Source organism: Atractosteus spatula, chromosome 22, assembly GCF_055471065.1.
Source record: "Atractosteus spatula isolate fAtrSpa1 chromosome 22, fAtrSpa1.hap1, whole genome shotgun sequence".
NCBI lineage: Eukaryota > Metazoa > Chordata > Actinopteri > Semionotiformes > Lepisosteidae > Atractosteus > Atractosteus spatula.
Window position 1 is genome coordinate 11,168,344 of NC_142727.1, and position 24,262 is coordinate 11,192,605.

The 24,262-nt window shown below is 39.9% G+C and overlaps 1 protein-coding gene across 2 annotated transcripts; it reads right to left on the reverse strand.

Moving 5' to 3' along the window:
• Positions 1–23,725, reverse strand: zbtb44 (zinc finger and BTB domain containing 44). 2 transcript variants are annotated; one of them, XM_088939945.1, is made up of 6 exons: positions 23,393–23,725; positions 14,656–15,720; positions 13,259–13,343; positions 12,029–12,180; positions 9,782–10,082; positions 1–7,190 (listed from the first exon to the last, which is right to left on the reverse strand). In XM_088939945.1, exons 2-6 carry the CDS (start codon positions 15,671–15,673, stop codon positions 6,893–6,895), a joined length of 1,854 nt encoding a protein of 617 aa, XP_088796071.1. In that variant the 5' UTR covers positions 15,674–15,720; positions 23,393–23,725; the 3' UTR covers positions 1–6,892. The 2 variants fall into 2 exon arrangements, with proteins under 2 accessions (XP_088796071.1, XP_088796072.1); XM_088939946.1 differs by lacking the exon at positions 23,393–23,725 and adding an exon at positions 16,128–22,163.
• Between the last annotated feature and the right edge of the window lie 537 nt (positions 23,726–24,262).

Sequence of the window (24,262 nt, forward strand, 5' to 3'; positions counted from 1 at the left end):
GTATATATATACTTTTATTTACAATTTTAAGTTTTTGTTTGTACAAAACAACCCCATCGAATATGCTTGCAATCTCAAAACACAACGGTTGGCTAGGGTTTAAATGCATCCAAGAATTAGTAAAGTAAAACAAAAATATATACTTTTCTTTTTTTTTCTACACTGGTAGGTCAATTTCAAAAATGCTCTAGAAAAACATCTAGTATTAGCACTTGTGTACAAAGAAATCCAGGTTTTTTTTTGTGTTTGGAAATCACCAAAGCTTTCATTCTGTAATACTTTTAAAATGTGCGGATATCATCATTGGATGTGTAAAACCATTTAAATAAACTACAGTTTAAATATCAAAAGTCACACAATACAATGTTTTGTTCATCAAATCAAACTAGTTTTTAGCTTAATGAAACTATACATAATATATACAATACAGACATAGTCACAAGTGAACACTATAAGGCTCAGAATCATTTTTGACCGTTTTCTGGTATTCACATTGATTATAAGAATTTCCAAAAATGACATTATCGTTAAACAGTGATTGAAATACAAAAGATCACAAAAATATATAGTGACAAAGAGCTACACTTTTTTGATAAACACTATGAACCAGAAATAGTATATCATATATAAAAAGCCAATAATATACCAGAAGAAATTTGTTTAAAAACATTGCACACAGATGTATCAGAAGCAACATCCTGTAAAACAAATAAACCAACAACAACAGAAAAAAAAACATCCTCCTCATGCCAAATGATACCAGGACAAAGCTAAACGCATCAATATTACAGTCTGGCCTGAGGGCACAAGTCATCTCACTCAAAAGGCAACATTTATCAGTTGAATAAAGAAAGCAAGCACATGCTCTCAAGTTCACAAAACACAAACTTAATGCTCAATTCACAAATCATGGAAACTCAAAATTTAAAACCCAAATGTTTTTTTTTTTAAAACAAACTTTTTCACAGGTTTATCTTCTCTAACTTGTTAATCTAAAAGTCACATTGTAATAATGAACTCTACAAGCCAAGCAACCCATTCTGCACAAGAACGGACCGGGTAAAAATGATGAAAATATCTCTGAAGTATTCTGGGTCTATCTTTCAGTATTACATTATTTTTTAAAAAAATAACATTTGAAAATCACTTAAATTCTGGGCTGCCAAAACTGACAAGAATTCTTAAGACAGCAAATTGTCCCTTGATCTTCCATTATCTGCACAAGAATAGCACTGCATACTTTCAGTTTTGCTCCTTTTAACTTTTAGGTTGTTTACACATCTGAGACATTAAAGGGAAACAAAAACCATCTCACAGATAGCACTCCACATCTGGTCATTAATTAAAGAGAATTCTTGCAGGAGGAAACATATTGTGAGGTGCAGTGTCTCACATTTAACAGCATGATCACATTTCCTACCAGATACAAAAAAAAAATCCTGTTTTCAGAAAAGTGAAAAATGTAAATCCACTTCAATGCTTAATATCCCACTATATTTAATGATTCACCTCATTTGGAATTAATAAGCACTTCTAATTACTCCACTTAACTAAGCGGAGAACTAAGAAGTCCTATGGGTTTGTTTCCTGACAATGATTATACCATAAATTGAGACGTTTCGAGGATACCACTGAAGCTGACTGCCTAAGGAATCCTTGATCTCTTAGAATTTAAAAGTAGACCCAAAGTTTCTCACACAACTTAATAAATACAATTCAGCGTTCTGTACAGAGGCATATTTTTTCTAAAATTGAATACACAAAAAAATAATAGGATCTTGATGTATATAGGGGATACTATAAACATCCAAGAAACTAGGATTATTTCAGTTTTTGTCTTATTTTGTCCAAAGCAGAAAGAAAATAAAAGCCCAAGTGCCAAAGTCAACCCCAGAATTGTGTTTTTTTCAGGACCATTCATTTGCAAATAATAAAATCTTCTGTAAAAGAGTTGAGATGTAATAGTTTTGGTCGTTATTTAAATCATTTTTAAATAAAAAAAAGTCTTGGAATTTTCGAAATGAGATGTCCGAATCTAACTTAAGTTGTGTTCTGCATTTATTTCACAATGGCACACCTTCTTTTAAAGCACAACTAGAAGTCACTATCTCTTCACTAGATGATACTTTAGCAATACCCTCTTGGTATCACGATTAAACAGAATTATTCAAAATATAGTAGAAGGGATTATTTATCAGCACTGCCTGTAAACCATTGTGGTCATGTTTCATAATCAACAGCGTTTTAAACTCTGACTCTGGGAAGCAGAATCAGCAAAAGGATGTCACTTCATAAGAAACATACATCAAACTTGGTTTAATCTACCTTTAAGTCTCACAAATGACTAGACAAAATTCTTGGACCTACACCAAATGAAGGAAAAAAAACTGTAAATGCCTATTCATTCAAGAGTGCCATGTGACTTTGAAAGTCTGAGAGAGCAGATTAGACAATGAAATTTGAAAATTTAAAGAGAATATACTGCAATTTCACATAAAACAGATATTAAAGAGTTCATTCTTAGGCTTAGAACTGATTGGGGAATTAAACTAAAACAAGTTATTCATATTAAAATCAATATCTGGAGAACACACCAGCATTTTTATGAACTTGTAAAATCAAGCCTTAACCCAAATCATTAAAGGCACTCTATCAAGAAGGCTCCACGGCCGAAACATTGTGTTTTTCTTCTTTTTTTCAGCATGGAATAAACCTATTACTTGTTCCTCTATCAAGAATTAGACTCCTTAGATGTCTTATTGTTAAGATGAGAATTAAGCACCTCACTCAGATGAAAAATTTCTATGAAACTGAAATTAAGTGCCCCACTTCAGATGTCAAGATTAAGTACTTCACTCAGAATGTTATCACTTAATTCTACAGATACAGTCCTCTGAATCACACAAAGTATCAGAATGTTTTTTAAACACTGGGGAAACTAGAGAGTGCATCACCTCCGGATTCTCCTGTGTAATTAATTTCAATTAATTAAAAACCCAGGTGGCACTCAGAAAAGTCAACTTTCCTTGCCAAGTTTCCTGCTGGACAAACTACAACGGCAGTAAAAAAAGCGAGTCCATTTGTGAAACACGGTTTTTAAAATTCCCTACTGCAATGGATTTATGATGACTGGAATGGACAATTCCATTTTTTTAAATTTATTTACATCATTTATGAAAAGTGCTTCTTAATAATAAAAGGGCAAACTTAAAAAAAAACATACTCAGATTAAAAACAACATATGTAACCGCCATGTGAAACAGAAACACATTTAAAAATCAAGTCTTTCACAAGTTCAGAAACAAATATTCAAAGGAAGTCTGAAACCACTGAAATCTACACCACTGATAAGATTAAAAAGAAAAAAAAAGAGAACTGTAAAACTGCAAGACAAATAAGGAATCATTCCTTTTGCTCGGCTTACATAGGATGTGGGAAAATATCAACTCCAGCAATTAAGAAAGATGGTTTCCGTAGTGTCTGCTGCCTGATCGTGAGCTTCCCGCCTTTCTAGACAAACCTGTGTCGTAACACAAAAAGGGAGGATAATTTCAGGAACCGGCTAATCGTAGAAAATAACTTCACAAAACCAAGCAAGGACATAATGGAGCTCAGCACTTCCAGTACTTTTGGGGACTGAAGGCTTTGGACTTCTATTATAAAAAATAACATTCTTATACACATTTATTCGAAGTAATTTTCTGTCTGGTATAACCAGGACTTCTCTGCTGGCATTTTGTGTACATGTGCGTCTCACTGCTCGATTACTTTTTTTCCTTTGTGACTAAAGAAATGACGGGTCATCACACCCCCCAGCTGGAACTGTTCCACTGCAGCTAGACATTTCTGAAAGAAAAGTACTCCGATTACGTCTGGGCCTAAGAGTTCAATTAACTGTGCCCTAATGCAGGACAGTACAAAAATTAAAACTGCAATCTCCTTATTTCAGCGTAAATACTAGAACGGAAAGGGTACAGGTACAGGAGTTAGGACAAATGACATTTCCACAGCAGGTCATTATTTGATGTTAGTGTTTTTTTAGTGTTTTCTCTCACATTTATCTTAACCCCATAGTTAAGTTCCCCATGCCAAGTTCCATGCTAGACTTTGCTGTTTTTCATCTCACACACTTAATTTCTACTAGAAGCAGCTGGTAAGTACAGATTATTAATAGGGCCTGGAGTTTCACATGACTATGTGACCTTTATGAGCTCCTAACCTGTAGTTCAATTGATATCCTCCAGGTGTCCCTGCCGGCACTCCAATTTCAGTCAGCTCAAGGTAAACAGCACAGGAACTATGCTTAATTATACAGTTAGAAGCATATTATGATAAGTTTAGTGGTGTGAGTTAAGAAATTGATCCAAATGGATCAAAGGAAATTCACCTGGAGTACTGTGTACGGACGGATTTTAAATTTATTTTGCAAAAGCTTATCATTGGACCACGATCAAAAGACAAAAATAGACCAGCTTCAAAACGGCTGAGAAAGACACTGGTGAGAGAGAGTCCCGTGCAAAAAACGCAAGGGAAAAGACAGCCTGGAATGCAGACATGCTGTAATTTATTGACAGAACATTGGTCTCTGCCAACAGTCCCCAGGGATAATTCGACCATCCCAAGATGCATGCATTTCTGAGCAAGCATGTAATAAAAGCAGAGGCGATTCCTACAGCAAGTCAACTGAGAAACTACTAACTGCTGATTGCTGATATGAGCAAAAACAAAACTGCAGAACTGCTTGAAACTGCTGATAGTTTATCCGGAGTTACTGCCGAACAACCACAGATATAAAAGACCACTGCTCAGCACTGTTCGCTCTGCACGGACAATTATGCACCAGTGCCACCAGTTTTTCTAGCAGATACAGTTTACTCGATCTACACCAAATGCTCCACTGTGAAATGTTTAAAAGCACTTGAAGTTCACTTTCAGAATGTGACTAGATTTGTCTCGGTTAAAGGACAAACCTGCTGACAATAATTAAGTTCAACAGCAAAATATAATACACTGGGGACTTCCTTTGACTGTACTTACATGTAAATGGCATTTACTTGTTCCTTAACAGTTGTTCTTTTCACACTGTTTTTATACAGGCAACTGCAACTTAATTATGTTACTGCAATATTTTATTATTTCAATATTTCTTAATAATCCAAACTTCTTCGAACAAAGCAAAACTATTCTGTTGACATATTATACACATGCTCCCCAATGATCACTGTAATTTATTGCTTGTCTGCGATACTAATGGATAAAACAGACATGTTATTGAAAGTGTCAACAGCCATTTACATTACTGCTAATCTCCATTTTTATGTGCATAATTTGTAGTAATTAAATGACTAATTGATATGAATAAAGGGGTGCAATGGGATATATTTTAATTGCTTAATTAGAAAAGGCTTCAACAACCTCTTGGTGCTAAAGACAGAAATACAAGTTAGAAAATTAGCCACGAAAACTCCAGGCCCTACTTATTATATAACCCCTTGTTCAACTGCAAATATGTGCTGAGATACATTAATTCTCCCCATATGGTATCACTATCATCTTTTCCATTAAAATTATTATGGTACTCAGTGTTTTGGCACATTCAGAATAATAGTTTTTCATAGATGACGCAACATTTGCTATACAATTTTCAGAGCTAAAACATAAAATACTTAAAAAGACACACTGACTTTTTTTAATTTAGCATTTTTACTCCTAAACTGGTGGAGCTGTATGCCAATTTAAGTGGAGTCATCTATTAATGTACCTTAAAACAATTGCTTTTGTGAACCCTCGAATCGACTTGCAGTCCACCCCTACACTCAGTGGTATACTTCAGACAGTGACTGACTTATCAGAGCAATTTTCCCAAAAGCTGCCACAGCTCCATGTCCACAGGCACTGGGGATGTCATGGGAGAAGCTCACTGAATTTCTGCTGCACAATTCTCTTCTTTAAAGTGATGCACCACTGAAAAAATACAGGTTTAGCCTGCAAGTCATATGCTAAAAGAGACTGAAAAAAATAACAAATCTATTAGAAAAACACATTTTTGGTCTCTTTTTGCACTTTTGTATATACATTAGACAGTTCGAACAGATACCTTCTCAGGGACATTCTGCTTGTTGATACCCGGAGATGAATTTAGGAAAGCAGCAACATAGAGCTTAACACCCCATAAATATTCAATCTGAAACAATAACACACAGCTATTGTATATGTCTGGATTGATAACCAATTTAGAATATCAACATCTAAACCAGTGCTGCGTGTGGATAATATGTATCCTCTGAAACGCATGAACACTACCTTAAGAGTATTCATGCATTTAAATTATTAAAAACTGTATTTTCTTTTTTCACAGGAACAATAATTACCAGCATACATTATAGGCCAGAAGCTTGCAAAGTTGTTGTTCAATCAGAAAATGAACAAGGTTGAACAGTTTTATCGAGAATATTAAAAAGACAAAGCCATTGCAACACTAATGAATTAAAAAAAATGCTTAAAATACTTTTTGAAAAATGTGGTTCATATTCTCAAGGGAAGAAACAAAAACAATAAACAAACTCACGCTCACACACACACACGCACGATTCACAAACATCAAAATATCCAGCCAAGCATCCAAATACAAGCAAATGAGACCTCAAAAATGTAACAAGTCCTTAGTTTGAAGCCACAGCACTTGAAAGTACATACGGAAACCACAGCTTTTCCTTAAAAAAAAAAATCAGGAACACGTTTTCGAAGTCGAAATAGGCACAAAGAAAATTTTTGAAAAAAAGAAACTTTTTTTTTTGTTGCTCTCTGTCTCTTTTTGTTTGCTTCCCCCCTTTCAGGATGCTGTCAGCATCGGATAAAAGAAATTCAGGCACTTTCCAATTGCAGGGAAGGCTCATTCGAGCGTAATCGCAGCCAGCCCTTTCTTCTGGGGGTCCTCGTCGGGGTCCTCAGGAGAGCTGCCGGCATTTGTCTTTGGTTCTTCCGCCACTCCCTCCTCCTCCTCCTCCTTGTCGGTCAGTCCGCCCAGGGGGGCCAGCGGGAAGGTGCTTTCACAGTTCTGCGTGGACGACACCTGGGAGATAACGGGCATCTGGACAGAGGAGCTGCCTTCAAAACTGTGCTCTGGTAACTCGTACTGTCCCAAAGCCTCCTCCTGCACTTGATTCAGGTAGTCGGGCACGAGGAAATCACTGGAGATGAAAATAATAAAACAAAAAGAGAACAGGATGATAAAAGATGCTCCCAATGCTCGCGTATACTGGAGTGCCGCCGTTTCTTTGTCGTCGCCGAGGAGGGAAAAGAAGGGAATTGATGTGAACACCTCAGATCGGGTAATTTTCTTCTCTTGAAGTTGGGAAAGATGACCATGACCCTAACAGCATTAAACATGATTTCTTTAAGCACTCCGAACGTTTTGGGCCTCAATACGATAATCAGAACATGACACACAGCGACAATGTCTCGTTTTCTTTCACACAGGTAGCCTTTCCTTTGTACTAGAAAACAAAACTTTGATATGGTTGGGACTTTCTGCACAGTACATGGTAGTTAAAATGAAAAGCGAATCCATCACTGAGATAAGTAGCCATAAATATGCATCAGTGATGAAAAGCTGAAAAGAAGATAATATTTCTATCTAAAAAGCACTAAAAGTAAACGTCTTAGAGCCAGTATTTATGAAAAAATGTGTATTTTATAAATGTTATGTGCAAGCTGCTGACATAATTTTGCTGGGCACAGACTGACAAAACAGCCTCCAAGCTGTGTGACAACAAAATACAGTAATTATTATTGAAGTTATTTCATCTACTGGAAATGCATGCATTTACTGCTTAACAGGCAATGATCTAAATAACACTGAATGCCAACAAAGTGTTTTGCCTCAACTGGCCACACAAAGTAACTCTTTGATTTTTTATTTGCTTCAGCTGCACACTTCATAATCACAAGAAAAACAGACACCTGCTTTTAGCAGCAGAAATCCACTAATCTTGCTGCAGAGACAGAGAGCTGTTTTGTATTATACAAGCTGCTGAATAATCAAAACAGTCTACATGACGGTCACCAAGCCAAGCATTCGGTTCATGTTTCAATGTTAATGGCCAACCAAAGTATTGCATCAGCGGTCAGCAGGGGATTCAGCTGTAAACTGTTTTTTTTTTAAACACGATGGATGTTTAATCAAATGTGGTTTTCGAGCAGAGTAAAAGATCATTCTCTTCCTACGAATTCCTCCTCGCTTGACAGACGTGAGCAGCACATTGATAAGAGTGCTTTATCCATGTTGTATGCCATGGGAGAAAGGTTAACAAACACTGAATACCACTCACATCATCTATTAATCTACTTTCAGTTACCACTTTGTGCAGTATAGGGTCATAATAAGCCTGGCCTGGCAGACACTGGGAATAAGGCAAGATAGATCCTGGATGGGATACACACACATATAGCAGACAATTTCGAGACATTAATTAACTCTGACAGCATGTCCTTCGGAGGTGAGAGGAAGATAGGAAATTCAGAGAAAACCAATGTCAACAAGGGAAGGCCATGCAAACTTCACACAGAAGGCACACCAGGTAGGAATCGAACCCAGGACCCAAGAGCTGGGAGGCTCTTACTAACATGCATTGAAGCAGTCAGAGCACTGAACTCGTTACCCAATGCTCATGTTGAGACGATTCTCTATACCGTCTCATAAGCTTGAGGAAAACAAATGAAACCAAAATGCACCTGCAGCCTCTAAGTACTCGAGAGCTCCACATACAGTTGGTTCTGCTATAACGTGAAAGTTGTGTAGAAACCAGACATAATCAGTAAGTGTGGATGGTATTACCGCAATAAGGGACACTTTCCAATACAAAGTGCTATATTATTTTTAAGTGTTTTGTTTTATAACACACTGTTATTTGCTTGTCCATCCAATTTGTAATAAGTAAATGCACATTATAGCAAAACTGACTGTTAAATTCTCTTTCCTACCTTTAGATTAAATCCTGTGGAAGATGGGTCCAGGTTTACAAAAGTATGAGAATTTTTTTTTTAATGGGTTCTGCTTTTATATATTGCGCTACTTTGAAGAGCGGAAAATTTTAGTATATCAAGAGAGACAGTGAATGTGCAAACACCAGCTTTGTAAACCACATCAGCTACACCTGTCAAACACCTAGCATGACCTTGTGAAGTTCGGTTACTGCAGAGCACTGAAGGAGTAAAGACTAAGAGCACTGAAGGAGTAAAAGCTTAATGGCATAACAGATATTACACGTTATTGATCCTAAAAATCAATACCGTATGAGCACAGTGGAGAAAACCATTATGGCAAATATTAATGTTTAATATATACAACCTAAAAATATTTTGAAATAGAAAATCAGTAAAATGTTTGAAACCAGCTGCAAAAAAAAAACTTCAACTGGACACAGTTGATTGAGAAAGGCCAGTTTTACTTTGTAAGAGAAGATCCAATTGTATGTGATGACTAGATTGTGGGAGCATAGCAATGTGGGCTATAAAGGCAGGAAAATGTCCTTCTGTATGCTTATGAATGATCAAAAACACATCATTTGGGATATGTTAAACATAAAATATTTGCCATGGTTTTCGAAAAGCAAGCTTCCTCTCGAGCCTGTAAGTTTAAAATATTGTATTAACGATTTCACAGACTCAAATTCTGTACAAGAGGTGGCCACAGTTTTCCCTCTTGAAAAACACACATGTGCAGTTGGGGGGAGGTGGGGGTGGGGGTTGCGGGGTTTGTGTTTTTTGCCGAACGCCTCACCTGCTCTGGAAGTAGTTTGCTAGCTCTGACGCCTCATGGTTCAGACTCCTCAGGTGTACGATTAAATTTCCAGAGTTGGTGAACATGGCGCCGCACGTTTTGCACTCGTAAATCCGCGGCTTGCGGATTATGTGCCTGGACACCCTCATGTGGTGCTTATATTCACCGAAGGAAGTGAAAGTGGCGCTACATATCTGGCACCGGAAACAGCGTTTACCTTCGTGCTTCAGCCGATGCATCTTTAAGGAGTAGGCCCTTGTGAACTTTTTCCCACAGCGATCACACTGGAAGGGTTTTATGCCTGCGGGCAAAGACAGAGAAGAGGAAACGGTTCACCAGCTGAAGAACAGTGAACGTGCTACACACGGATACTTGTGAATTTATGATGCCGCTTCAGATTCTGCCTTAGTAGGTGATGTTCATGTTTTCTCAAATTTTGATAAGTCCCCTTGGTGTGTAGCAGAGGGAAGAATGTCAGCTCCTGAATCACTGGACTTCAGACACATCCATTTATCCTCGCGTGTCAGGAGAAAAGCAAGGGTATAGAAATACACTTCAACACTATTTGCATATAATCAGCTCTGTGTCAAGACTCAGCTTCATACAACCACCGCCTTATCCAAAATAAATCTTATGGGAAGCTTTCTGCTGACAAAAGGTAACTGGAGCTTCATCAAGCAGCACAGCAGCCCATCATATAAAATACATTTTTGAACCAAGGAATTAGAAACACAAATGAGAGAAATTGTGTTGGCTCGCAAGGAAAATTTCCAACAGACCGGTGCCTGAGGAATAAAAAAAAAGGCTTGCACTGAATAGGTTATTTATTGGCCTCATAAATGTGCCATGACGGAAAGATTAAGCCCGTTTTTTTTTAAGACAGAAATATTAAAACATTTCTAAAGCTAGTTCCAGGCATATGCATACCAAATCTCGACACAAAAGTGCTTGAACCCACTGAAAGCATGTGAAAGACATGCACTGGTTCTGTTCATTAACAAAAGGTAAATGTCTGATGACATAAAACAGGCAGGATATTGCATAGTTTCAAATACTTGTTTTCTGATCAATTCTACAGGGAGTCTTTTGACTAACTCATCTAATACCAGGTCACTACAACGGGAATGGGAGCTCAGATTCCTGCCTTTCCTTTCTTTGCTGTTCATCAAATCTTCCTGGAGCCTTTTCACACCCTGGAAGCCTGGAAACTCACACCCAGGCCCAACAGAAGCAGCAACAGGTCGGAATCTGTGTTCCACTACGTAGTCAGTTATCTTGAGTGAGGAAGGGTCTTAAGAGAACCCCTGACTGCACCTCTTGAACATGGGAAACTGTTCTCCTGACCTCTCGGCTTTTTAATCCTGAAAGTGACTTATAAAAAGCTCAATGCCTTGGTGGCCTCAGTGAACTGGAATCCTGTCCGTTAGGATCTCAGCCTAGACCACCAGAGCTCCTTACAGTTAAGCCAAGGCTAAATCTTGTCCAGGATTTCCCAGGTGGTCACAGGTTGCATTTTTCCTCCACTACAAGACTCCACTTAAAACTGCGAGTACACAAATAAAAAAAGTGGACAACTGCCAGATATTAGTTTTCCTTCCTTTCTGAATCAAATCACAATGGAAACTGGTAACACACAGTATAGTATGATAACACAATTTTATCCCTTTATCCCCCCACCACCTCTCGTTTCAAACAACTGTTCAGCCCCACTATCCCACACAGCTGTTGTAGCAGGAAGGGCACTGAGCAATAACACAGATTTCAGACCTCTAAAGGCACATACCTGAGAGAAAACAGCTGCCATTGTTTTTCTTTGCAGGTTGAGGCACTTTAGTCATGGCACTCCTCCAGGAGAAGGCCGTGCATATACCGTAGAACATGATTTTGTCCTTCACATTTTACTCTGCCGTTCATGGACTTTTACAGTTTTACAGTACTTCCTGCAGCTGTGGGGTCACAGAACTACACTTCAGCTGCAGTGTTTATTTAGTTACGCATATATTCCACTGTTCTTTAACAAGTGTACATGTGTGTGGGCATGTTTTTCACACCGCTGAAAGGCCACACAATCGTTTGTCTTTACAGTACAGCGTTAATGTCCCCAGACCTTACGATTTGATAGTGATCAGCTCAATTAAGTACAAACCCAATTAAAAACAATTCACAAACAAAGACACACCATAAATACATAACAGATATGTCTTGAATACCAATATTGGGTCACAAATGACTGCCTGCAATACGCACCTGAGTGGATAAGCATATGCTGCTTCAAGTTCTGGATGCGTGTAAACCTGACTCCACAAGTAGGGCACTGAAATGGTCTGTCAGGACCATTTGTGCTGGGTCTTGCTGAAGGGCTTATATACAGGTGATAAGGATACTGTACATTTTCTAGCCTGTAAAACCAAACAGATAAAGTGAAGAACTGTACTTCTCTCAAGAGCATAAAACACAGGCTAATGCCTTTTCATAACTCATAAGCAGAGAAGACTCAAGAATGCAGGAGAAAAAACAATCATTGTGGAAGAAAAAAACTATAAAAGAATTTGTCTGGTTCTCTGTTTTGATGTGTCTGCACTGCATCCGTTTAAAGTGGTATTTGCCTAATGCCAGTTACCTATAGCCATACCTGACAAATCAAGCTGTGTGTTTTTGTCACAAAACCCAGCAGCCATATCACCCTGCAACACAACTGGCAGCCCACTGAAGCTCAGCAGGTGTGAGCCTGGCCAGTACCTGGATGGGAGACTCCTGGGAAAAACTAAGGCTGCTGCTGGAAGGGGTGTTAGTAGGGCCAGTAGGGGGGGTGCTCATGCAGCGGTCTGTGTGGGTCATAATGCCCCAGTGTAGTGACGGGGACACTACAAAAAGACACTTAATTCAGATGAGATGTAAAACCAAGGTCCTGACCCTCTGTCGTCATTTAAAATCCCAGGGTGTTTCTCAAAAAGAGTGATACCCCAGTGTCCTGGCCAAACTTTACCAATCATGGCCTCCTAATGATCCCCATCTATGAATTGGTTTCATCACTCTGTTCTCCTCCCCACTGATAGCTGGTGTGTGGTGAGAGTACTGGTGGTGGTGGAGTCCCCATTACCTGTAAAGTGCTTTGAGAGGAGTGTCCAGAAGAGCGCTATATAATCGTAAGGAATTATTATTAAAAACATTTAGATTATTTTGATGGTTTCTGCATTTTTTTTCCAACTTAAAATTCTGATCAAATAAAATAGTTACCAAAAAAAATGCATGTGGTAATAACTTAAATCTTAATTCAACCACACACAACTCCTTCTGAACATGTGCTGTAGATGCTGAAACATGTTTGTTGTGAAGAAATAACCATCAATCTTGCACATATGAAAAACAAGCCAGGAGGGGCCAATGACCTTAATTGCAAGATGAATATAAACTCCCAATTTCTCTTTTAAAGATGATCCAGGCATTTTTAGATGTCTTTAGAAAACAGTAGCTTACCTTTCATCATCCTCTGCATGGCTGCTGGTATTGGATGGACCCTGAAGTGATGGTAACCCTTCTGTGACCCCCTCATCTATTGAACCTTGGGTGAAGGAAGGAAGCGTTACTGCCTTCAGCATTTATTTCTGAATCTTTTCGAAATACAACTGCATCAGCTGCAAATACGGTATGCCAAGAACTTCTGAAATATGGGAACGGCTTTTGAAAAACTGCTAATGAGCTGAAAAGGTGGTTCATGAATTCCTAAACCAGCTTTGAAGGTTTTAAGAAAATATTTAAGAGGTTCTCCAGTTGATTATTCTTCGTAAAACTAGAGAACAAAGTTTTCAGTTTCAGTAGCAAGTTTCTGTGGGGCATGTCTCAACACAATGTGCTACATTCTAAGCACAAATTCATAATCCATGGCAGCAACTTCAAATACTGCCAGTAAAGTGTTATTACTTAAGGCAATCCTATCTCATCATTTCCACTGATATTACTGCTACAATTATAATAGTTTAAACCTGGCCAAGTATTATAAACCAAAGCTTTGTAATGAATTCTTTAGTAAACCTACATATATATTAAATCTAAGATACTACTCTAAACACACTCAAAATACATATTCATTTATTCTGAAATACAGCCCTGCTCCAATTTATATTACATATTGGAATATACAGTATTATACATCTAATGTATACACAACACAATACGTGTCGGTGTCACCAAGCTCGTAATGCAAAATACAGGATATGGGAAGTTGCACTTGAAATATGGTTGTAAATCGTAACTATATTTCCATGCGTATTTTTGAAATAGCACAACAAAAACACTTTGGCATAATTTCTGTAAGCGTGGTTCCCAACCTCGGTACTGGGAGACCCCTGTCTCTTCTGTTTTTTGCTCCAGCACGGCTCTTTCACCACAGGCTAATGGATCTCCATTTTCTATCGGCATTTTCTAAAATTTGTCTCCAGCTCTTAAGAAAATGAATGGGCGTATTAGCTGGAATGTCGGCAACAACACTCAAACGAAAAACAAATGTGCGCTAGGTAAAGTCGCATTCCTACAGATCTTTCCTAAATTGATGTCACCTGTTAAGGGCTTTTTAGAAATAAGGAAGTCAACTCTTAGTTAGCAAGCCGAGAAAAGTCTATTAACGTTCTGCATGCTGAAGCTGCATGCCGGAGACAATATACTTTAACTAGGGTATTGCTGAAACAAAAGATTGGATGCAGAAAGGTCTAAATAAGCAAGTAGATCAATTACATGCATCATTTACCGATGGTAATTAAGGGCCCAGTTGGAACAAAAACCAGAAGACACAGCCGTCCCTCGGAACAAGGGTTGAAAACCACTGATCTCGATAATGACTTCCTAATTTTACTGCAGTTCTATAGCCGAGTACATACCTATGGAGGAAGACTGCGGGCTAATCAGGAGGTCCTCCTGGACCTGCTCACTGCCTGGGACTGTCTGCTGGTCACTCAGAGAACTCTGGGAGGCACTGACAGGCTGGGAAACCTCCTCATGGACCTCCTCGTCGCTGAGCCTCTCCACCTTGACTCGTACATCCTCTTCTGCTGCCAGTGGGGACGTCACCTTTGAACTCTCACAGGTTAGGTAGTCAGCCAACCTCCTAGTCACATCAGACGGCCCCGGCTGCTCCAGACTGTGGGGACTCTCCGGAAGCTTGGGCTTCTCCGACTGAAACCTCCTGTCGATTCCAAAGGGGAAAGTCCACGGGAAGGCCAGAGACGAGTCAATGGGCTGGGTCTGGTTTTCTGGGAAGGAAGGGGAAGGGTTGGGAACCTGCGGGGAGGTGACCTGCGCACTGCACTTCAGGGGGCTCTCGGGAGACATCACGATGAAGCTCTTGCGCTTTCTGCGAGACTCTCGGCAGACGGGGATGGTCCGCTCCATCACGCTGCACTCCGAGGAGACTGGGGACAAGCTGCCGTCTTGAGGGGTTAAGGTGCAGGTAGTGGTGTTCTCAGGAGCAGACTCCTGAGGCTTTTCTTGGGGTGTATTGTTTGCGTTCCACAGAATGCTCGACTTCATGAACTCTGAACAGGTACTAGCTACAGTAAACATCTGCATGTAGCTGGCAGCAGCCAGCACATCAATAATGTTCTCGGTGTTTATAGACAGGGTTGAAGTGTAGGCATACTCCAGAAGCGGGGTGAAGCCGCTCACAGTAACGTGGTGCAAGTCCAAGACAAACTTGTCCTCCTCGTCTGGCTTGCCCACTAGCTTAGAGCGGAAGAATTCGCTGCAGCAAGCTAGAACCACCTTGTGCGCCATGAAGAGTTTGTCTTGCACCCGGATGGTGACATCGCAGAAATGACCCTCGTTCCTCAGGGTGTTCAGCTTTTCTAACATTTCTTGGCTGTGGGTGGGGGAACTGTGGGTAAACGTTTTGACGCCCATCTCTATTCACTTCCGTCCCCTGTGTGCTGGTGAACTGTTTTACCTACCTAAAAAAAAAAATGAAAAGGAGTTGTAACAAGTTTAAAGTTAAACAAGTTTAAGGAGAAATGTCCATTTAATTATAATGTCTAGATAGGAAATTAGTTGTATGCTTCTTTTATTTCCATTGATCAAAACAAAGATAGATTTGACCCTGCTAATTAATGAACCTTCAATGTTGATTCCTATCAAAACGGGAAATAGAACATAGGATTTCACAGCAAGTGCCTCAAATTCACAGTCATCAGAATTCCATTGTGTCTCCTTTCAAAGAAGTTATTATAGAAATATTTTCCTACTCACTTAACTCCTTAAGGACAAAAAAGTCTTTACTGCTGTGTGACATTTACAGTAGACTGATATGTTTTTGTGGCTGTTAGCATAACTGTCTCACAGCTCCTTATTCTCCACGTACTGCATGTCTGTGTGGGTTTCCTCCTGGAGCTCCAGTTTCCTCCCTAGGTCCACAGATGAAGGCCAGCTAGGTGAACTGATGTCACTGAAGTGTCCCTGTGTGTTTGCACGCTAAGCAGTGGAACTGGCTTTCCCCACCCAGTACGCAGTCTCACCTCACACCCTCTGGGATAGGCCTGAAGTTCACTCTTCCCAGGAAAAAGCAGCTTTCTGATAAGCGACGGATGGACATGTATAGTACAACAATAAGACATAGCTCCTTAGAACATTACAATTTGGAGGTCTGCTTCACAGGAGGAATGTCGTACAACATACAAATTAAATATTCAGGTAAATCATACACCACAGTACAACCTCTATCACTGGTTACACAACAGTAGTTAGAGCGGCTATGCTGCTTTTCAGAGTTAAGAAGCAGATCTAGAGACTGCTGATACCAAAGCATATAGGGAAATATGTCAGAAATTGAACATGAATATATAGGGAAACAAGTCAGAAATGATAAAAACAAAAAAACAAAACCCTAGATCACAATTCCCAAGGAGGATCAAGGAGAACAAAGTGACGATGCTAACAAAAAAACTCAAATGCAGATTCCATAAAGTATGTGCCACATGAGCGTTTAGCAATTAGGCCATGATTGGCAAGGACACACATTTCCAGGGCAAAAGGTATGAGTGGAGGGATGTCCAAGGCATTTGGAAGCCCTTTCTCTTCAGATTGATTTCAAGTGCGTCTCTCTCTGGCTCGGTCCTCTGTTGGAGCAGAAAACCACACAGTGCAGTTAAGAAAGCCTTCATTAAAATGCACCTGACAATCCACAGCAAAAAAAAACACGCATAAAAAAAAAATGCTTATCAAATTTCAATTATGTATATATAGTTTTCTCTTTTGTCTTCCTCCTATTTCCCGTACTGAGATAATTAATCATGACGTAATGAACCATACAGCAAGTCGCCTTTTTTCCACCTTTCCATCACACAGATACATCCCTGGAAAGCTTATTATAAATGTCAGATATCAGATTATAATAACATTTAATAGACTGTTGATGCAAGACTCCATCTGTGAGCAGATTAATAAAAAGGATATAGATGCTATTAAATGTCACTGGGCTTTCTGCAAGCTGAAATCTGTTTGGAGTCTGAGACATTACGCTACATTCAAGCAATGTACTACAATTCCATTAAATATAATCAACGAAAAAAAAACAAAAAAAGCAATCTCTCTTCTTTACAGTTTGGGCTATTAGCTCTTGCTTTATCACACACTGTGATTTTAAAGACAAAAACCTAGTGTTTCTTACTGCGCCCTTAACATTCAATACAACAGACCCACTCCTCACAGCTCCATTAACAAAAAGATTGGGAAGATACCATTCTTTTCCTTATTCCCATTTGACAGCCTCTTAAAGAAAGGTCACAGCCAGTGGGACAACTACTCATCCTATTATCTCGTTAAAGCCAATAAAAATCAAAGCGCAACTGATTGTGAATGCGGAGCACTTGAAAAATAGCGATTGAGAGCATTTGCTTATTTAAGATTCAAGACTGCGACACCCATTTATCTAGCTGGGTGGACAGAAGACATTGAGGTTCAGTATCTTATTCAATGGGAGTTTCAACACAAAACCGTAGGCTTCAAATACTAGTCCACAGGGCCATCAGTTACTGAGTAAACAACAAAAAGGTAGGCCTAAAAAGGAAAGGCAGATGCGCCTGAGACTTAAAAATAATCACTAACATTTCCCAAGAAAGACATCTGCCGATTTGTTCCTGAACGTCAAGACATGAAGACTTATCTTCTGAGGGGTGGAAAGAGACAAAGGTTTTGATTAAATTAGATATCTGAATCTCCCCCCAACACCCCTAACACAAAATGCAAATACCGCAGAAAAAAAGCTAAGGGAAGAGCTGGAAGCAGTGCCACGTTACATAAGAATAATCAAAGCAGATGCATCGCTCTGGGTGCCAAATTCATGTGGAGTCCACTACAGGACGCACTACATCTGCTCCATCAGGCATATGTCTTCTCTGAGGCATGAGATTTTCCATCACATCAATGCTCTTCTGAAGGGGCTCACTTTAGGGATGTTCATTTGATCTAAGTCACAAACAGATTTGCACTCTATCTGATTTGGCTACGTTTTTGATTAGAATAAAATACTGTCAATTCAAACAGCAAAAAACCCTGCATTCTGAATCATTTCTATTCAGATAATATTATTCCAAAGCCCATGTTAAAAGTAACATTTTTGTGTTCTGACTGTCTTGAAGATACCTTCTCTTATATATCCAATTGAAACAATAACACAGTCATTAAGATATTTTATGTTATTTGAAATCAGCTATGCAGTGTATCTGATTTTGTAAGCGACATTTTACTCATTCTTAGTGTCTTTCAGAACTACTGCACTGAACAAAAACAAGATTAAATAGGATTTAATAGGCTTCCTGCACATTTTCCTCCTGTTTGAAATCATTTCAACTATTATCACCTTCAGAACAAAACAATACTATCTGGGACTGATGGTTACATTTTTCTGAAAGAAAAGTTAAGGTGCTTTGAACGTTTTAACATCTGTTCCTGGAAAAGCCTCACAATTTGAACAGCAACAATAAAGTTGCTATTAAGCTATTAATGACCGAGTTAGGTTTGAGTAAAACAGTGCTCCAAAAGAAGGGGTAAATTAAGGAGCTAACCGACGGAAACAAAACCAAAGTAAAATGTCCAAAGTGACATAAACAGAACATAAATTTAAAAAGCAGGTATTGTGAGAATGATACATATGCATAAATCCTCAACAAAACTGAGATAAGAGAACTTATTTTGATACAGAGATCACGTCTTTGTTAGCGAATGAAAATCAACCTGATAATATGAAAAGAATATTTGTCTAGTTACCAACTTTCCATGGCAGTGGGAAACAAAAGCCAAACCAAATTCTTTGAAAATGACACGCTCTTTCATATATACACAAATCAAAAGAATTTGCCAATCCAAGCAGGAAAGCACTGGCCGGCCAAACAACTTCCTCCTTCTGCAGCTGTAAAGCGCACCTTGACTACTCCCACAAATCAAGGGAGTGAAGCCCAGTTCAAAAAGACAAAAAACTCACACGACGACACCGGTGATACTAACGTTATTTCAGAATTAGGTCTAGTTTAAGCATTACAGCGACCTGTTCCAGTCAGTTTGAAGTTAACTGCAATGCTTTTGTCAGCACCAATGGTTTAAGTTTGCAGCAGGAGAAAAGAAGAAACAGATCCTGAAAATATATTCGTTTTCAACTGCTTTATGAACCACAGTTTGTCTATATGTTTCCGACTTCTATCTTGAGGGCAAAACAAAAGAATACAGACAAAACCCATCTTAACACTCTACCAAAGATACGGGCCATAAAATGCAAGTTGAAAAAGTGTCCTTATTTGACCCCTTTTCTGAAAGGAATGGCTACTGTTATGCAGTAGTTTAATCACATAGAAAATGCAAATAAACTGGACCTTTTGTTTAAAATCAGTGGCGCTTACTGTAATTGCTTACTGATCCGCGAACAATGGAGTTTGCCATAGATTGACTTTTGGTGAAAAAAAAAATGAACATGACACATACAAAGTATAAATTCAGACCTTGTGTTTGGCTGCCAAAGCATTCATGTCATCCCCTATTCCATTCAGTAATCAAAGATAGGAGGTAACATTGTCTGCCGAGCCAGTACTTGGAACCACTTACCTCATCCACTGGCATGTCATTAATAGACACAAGATTAATACATTTTACAAATGGGAAAAATCTGTTTCCATGGAGGTTGTATTTGGAATTTAGTGGCATTTTTGGCATGTTACTGAAGAAAAAAATTAAATGTGCTGGGGCCTTCCGAGTGGCTTAACCAGTAATGTTGAGATGGGTGCAGGTGGACGTCTATGATCCAGGCATCGCGGGTTCCAGTCTGGATGAGGTCACCAGTGGAGTGTGACTGGGATTTGCCCACCAGCAGAACACAACTGGCCAGGAGACAGGGAGCTCATAAATGGCCAGGGATCTCTCAGTTTACACAGAGACCCCTGTGGTCTTCTGGGCACTTGCAGTGCTATCAGTAAGAAACACGTCTCCTCTCCAACTGGCACTGAACCCCTAGGACAGGGCTGTGTTGCCTGGGACATGCTGCAAGGAGAATAAACACACAACTGCCAATTCTAAAATTGGGTGAATGTAAAATAACTGATGATTCTAAATTTAAAAAAATAATAATTTCAATGTGCGTTGAACTTTAGTCACGGAGCTGCTTGAATCCAGAGTACACACTGCGATCCTCTGTAAAAGCCTATCCATGTCATGAAGTGGTGTCTGTGAAATACTAATGATCAGAGTGAACGAACGATTTACAACAACAAGCAAGGTGATTCTCTCTGAGTCGGACAACAAATTCCTTCTTTCTAAAACTTTTCTTCCCTGCTGACAGCCCGCTCAGTCTCGCAGCTGTCTGTCCACATAACCTCTTCCATAGACAAACACACAGCGCTTTATGCTATCTATTTTGTCATGTCTCACGACAGTCAGATTAAATCCAGCAGAATGATATATCCCCAGACTCCTGGGACACCCGGAGTCCATTCTGAGTAACAGGCAGAACTTTCGCCAAGAATCAAAAGGGCTCCTGTGAGGGTCGCCTTATTTTTCAGTGAGAAATTAATTATCTGTCCCGTCTCTTTCAAAAGTTGCCGTTCGAGGTACATTTGATTACAGCATTAACAAATCAACTGTACTACAGTACAAGGGAAGAAGCAGGCACACACTCACACAATTGGTACATTAGGATGAAGAAACCATTCAGTCTCTATGACCTCTTCTTCAGTGGCTTAAGAAAGAAGAAAAGGCTGTACAGGAGCATTTGTCTGCCTTTCAAAGACCCATACTGTTTCTTACTACCTCAGAAACAGAACTACTGATAAAGTCAGGAGATTAAATGTGCGCTAGGGAGTATATACAGACCTAGGCTCCAGCAGTCATAAATCTGTCACAGCTTTCCTTAGGTTTCTTACACTGGTAAAGTACTTCTTAAGACTCTGATCTCTAAGGCTCATAATCTTAAAGTACAAGCATGAAACAAATGGGCAATAATTCAGCATCTTTGCACACAATGAATTACTGCTGTCCGGCTCACTCACCTGTGTCCTTCAAAGCTGATGCAAAAGCCAGCGCAAGACAGGGCTGTTCTAATGAAATACTTACCGTGAAAGCTACAACTTTGGTTTTAGAAGACGGCATTTCAAATGAAGGTGACCATGAATGAATGGAAACCATTGAAATTCTGTGCACCCTCCAAAAACCAAATGCCCTTTGAAGAGAATTCTTCTTACAATTTACAACTCCGGACAATATGTTTATTTTGCACAGGACAAACGCTGCCCCATACAGCAGTACCTCACCCTCCACATCACTGCATTAAGGAACACGAGACAGGTTGTAGTCTTTGAGTTGCCCAAAATTTCAAGTTGTAGTTTTTTTCTGTACAGTTTATGCTTTTAAATGCCACTTACAAAACATTTTACCTTTGAAGAAGGAAGCGTCAGCTCAGAAATGTCAATCTGAAATCACTTTTATGACTACTCAGTAAAACAAAGCCTAGCTTTGGAAGACCTTTCAATTGAAGAACTTGACTCAATAATAGAGTTATTTCTCACAAAGGCACTTCCATTCGTTTTATGTTTTAACACTTGGCCATAGTCTTCCTTTTAAGAAACAGTACCTTGAAGCTTCTGTGGTGTACAATATTTCATTTTACTACATTACCTGAGACTGAAAAAACTATGGGAGAGACAGTATGAGGAGAAAAGAAAAGTAATAGGAGTTATATTTGGGAAATCTCCACCTTTGGGGGGGGGGGGGGGGGTGGAATCTTGTGTAAGCCTAGCATTCTTATTATACCGGTTTCATTCATGTAGGAAATGTAATGGTTTAAGTAAGTTAGAAATTGCAGACATTTTACCAGCCTGGGGAAGAGAGATGCCAACAGTGAGCTAAAAGCTTTTTAAAAAAAAAACTTTGGTACAAGCTGAGTCTTGCTGGGCTTTGATCCGACAAAGGTCCATTCTTCGGAAGGTACACAAATGTGAAATTCCATCCTGCTTTCAACTGCTGTCCTTTTAATAAAAAAACAAAACCTTGCAATACAGAGGAGGCAACAAAAGTGAGCCAGGAGAAACGACACAAGATTGTTATAGAGGGGGAAAGAATTTCATTCACAAGAGTAAAAACAATCTACTGTATTTGAGCCTTTTGGGAACTAAACACAACAGACACCCCCATTTAAATTCCTAACTGATACACCACGAAAACAACCGAGATCGCAATGCAACCGGTCGCTCTCAATCACCAATGCCCAATTCTCACATTAATAGGAACCAGTAATTACAGGGCGCTGCACAATTCCGGTTATCTATACTGACATGTGCCTGGAAGAATTAACATCTGGAGGCACCACGAAGTACCAAGCCATGAAGCCGGAACATCAGCGTTGTTCTCCACCTGTATCTCTGACCGAACCCACCCCAAGTCCAGTGAATTCAGCCACATCAGTTACACGGCCGGAGGCGCAACTTGCAAGAAGCAGAGCCCAGCGCAGTCCAAGATCGGACTCCCTATCCTCCCTATCCTGATCGGAAGCTTCTAAAACGCCAGGAATGCACCATCGGCAGTCCGGCAGGGACCAGTATCGCGTTCCATGATCTGGCCGCTTCACGCTGGTTTCAATGGGCGACCTGACGTTTTCGAGGGAAAAGTAGGGGGCGGGGCTTGAAAGGCACTATCTCACCTTGTTTACAATGCACTTTGCAACATGCGGCTCGCTTCCACCCTCCCTTAAACTTGCAACAGAATAGCATCTGCTCACAGGGCAGGATAAATGGCAAGTTTTGCATGTGTAGCTTTTCAAATAGAAACCCTTGTCTGGGGGGCGAGAACGTATACCCACCCCCCACGACCACCACCACCACCACCACCACTCCGCCTTTACTGTAAAAACGAGCAAGTAATGTCAGATTTCTCGACCAAACCCAGGTAGTCTGCCCACCAACTGCAAAACAACCGCGGCGATATAGATTGCTGCAGTTTGCAACCGGTAACATATACCGACAGGTAACGACAGCTTGTGCACGCCTCGATTTTCGTCTCCCCTGCCGCTCAGAGAAATCCGCTTGTTGCCCTGGGCTTTGAAACCCGGCCGCTTTCCGATGCAAGAAAGGAGTCGAGCTCTGGGGACGTTACCTTGCGCAACAGAGAGCCGAGCGATCCGGCCTGCCGTTCCGCTGGAAGCCTCGGGCTGGCGGTGTCGTGTAAGGCCGGGATAAACACAACGCAGGCGGGCTCGCAGCTTGGATGCTACAGGCTGCTTTCCTCTCAAGATTAAACACCCATTTCTCCGACGAATCTTTTTGCAATCACCGCATTATTCGAGTGACGGACCCCCGGCCTGCAAGCACTGCCTTGTGCCCGAAGTAATATTATTCTGCAACACGCGATGTTTGAAAGTTTACTGTAGACCTTTACGCTCCGTCTTTGCTTCTTTGTCCCCTCTGCGGAATTTTTTTTTTGCACTTTATTTTCGTCCCACAATGCCCCGCGCGCGCTCTTCTCCAGTATCACCACAGCAGCAATACCAGGAGGAGAGAAGTTGGGCTTTCTGCTCAAGTTTCAGCTCCACAGTTCTACGAAAATAAGATATAAAACTAGACGTGCTCTTGTATCTTAGCCTATGAGTTCCTATTAATCTGGGGGGGGGGGGGGTAGTGCTTGTGTGCTTGTGTGCTGAATATTGGGTGCACTGTAGCATCCGTTAACATAGAACTACATACTGCACAGTAAATGAGAACTTCAATAAACCCCAGCTGCCACGCTTGCTATCCAGAAACATATTTTGGTTGACCTACTTAAATCACTGTATTAACCATCAAACGTGCATCCACAGAATCCGTTGTATATGCCATGCAATATTGGTCCAATAATAGCATTTGCAATGGTATTTTCAAGTTATTTCATATTTCTTTTCATTAGCGCAGTTAAAACGCTTTGCTAACGTTTCAGAGAGAAAAACATACTAATCGATACTGCTTAAAGAGGTGTAAAACAGTTGCCTGT

What these genes read in the sequence shown, in the direction of transcription:
- zbtb44 (XM_088939945.1), bottom strand. Translation starts at nt 15,673, where the DNA reads ATGGGCGTCAAAACGTTTACCCACAGTTCCCCCACCCACAGCCAAGAA. An exon ending in CCCGCAGTCTTCCTCCATAG is followed by an intron (nt 13,344 to 14,655) that starts GTATGTACTCGG and finishes CCTTCACCCAAG; the next exon opens with GTTCAATAGATGAGGGGGTC. An exon ending in GCAAACTACTTCCAGAGCAG is followed by an intron (nt 7,191 to 9,781) that starts GTGAGGCGTTCG and finishes TTTCATCTCCAG; the next exon opens with TGATTTCCTCGTGCCCGACT.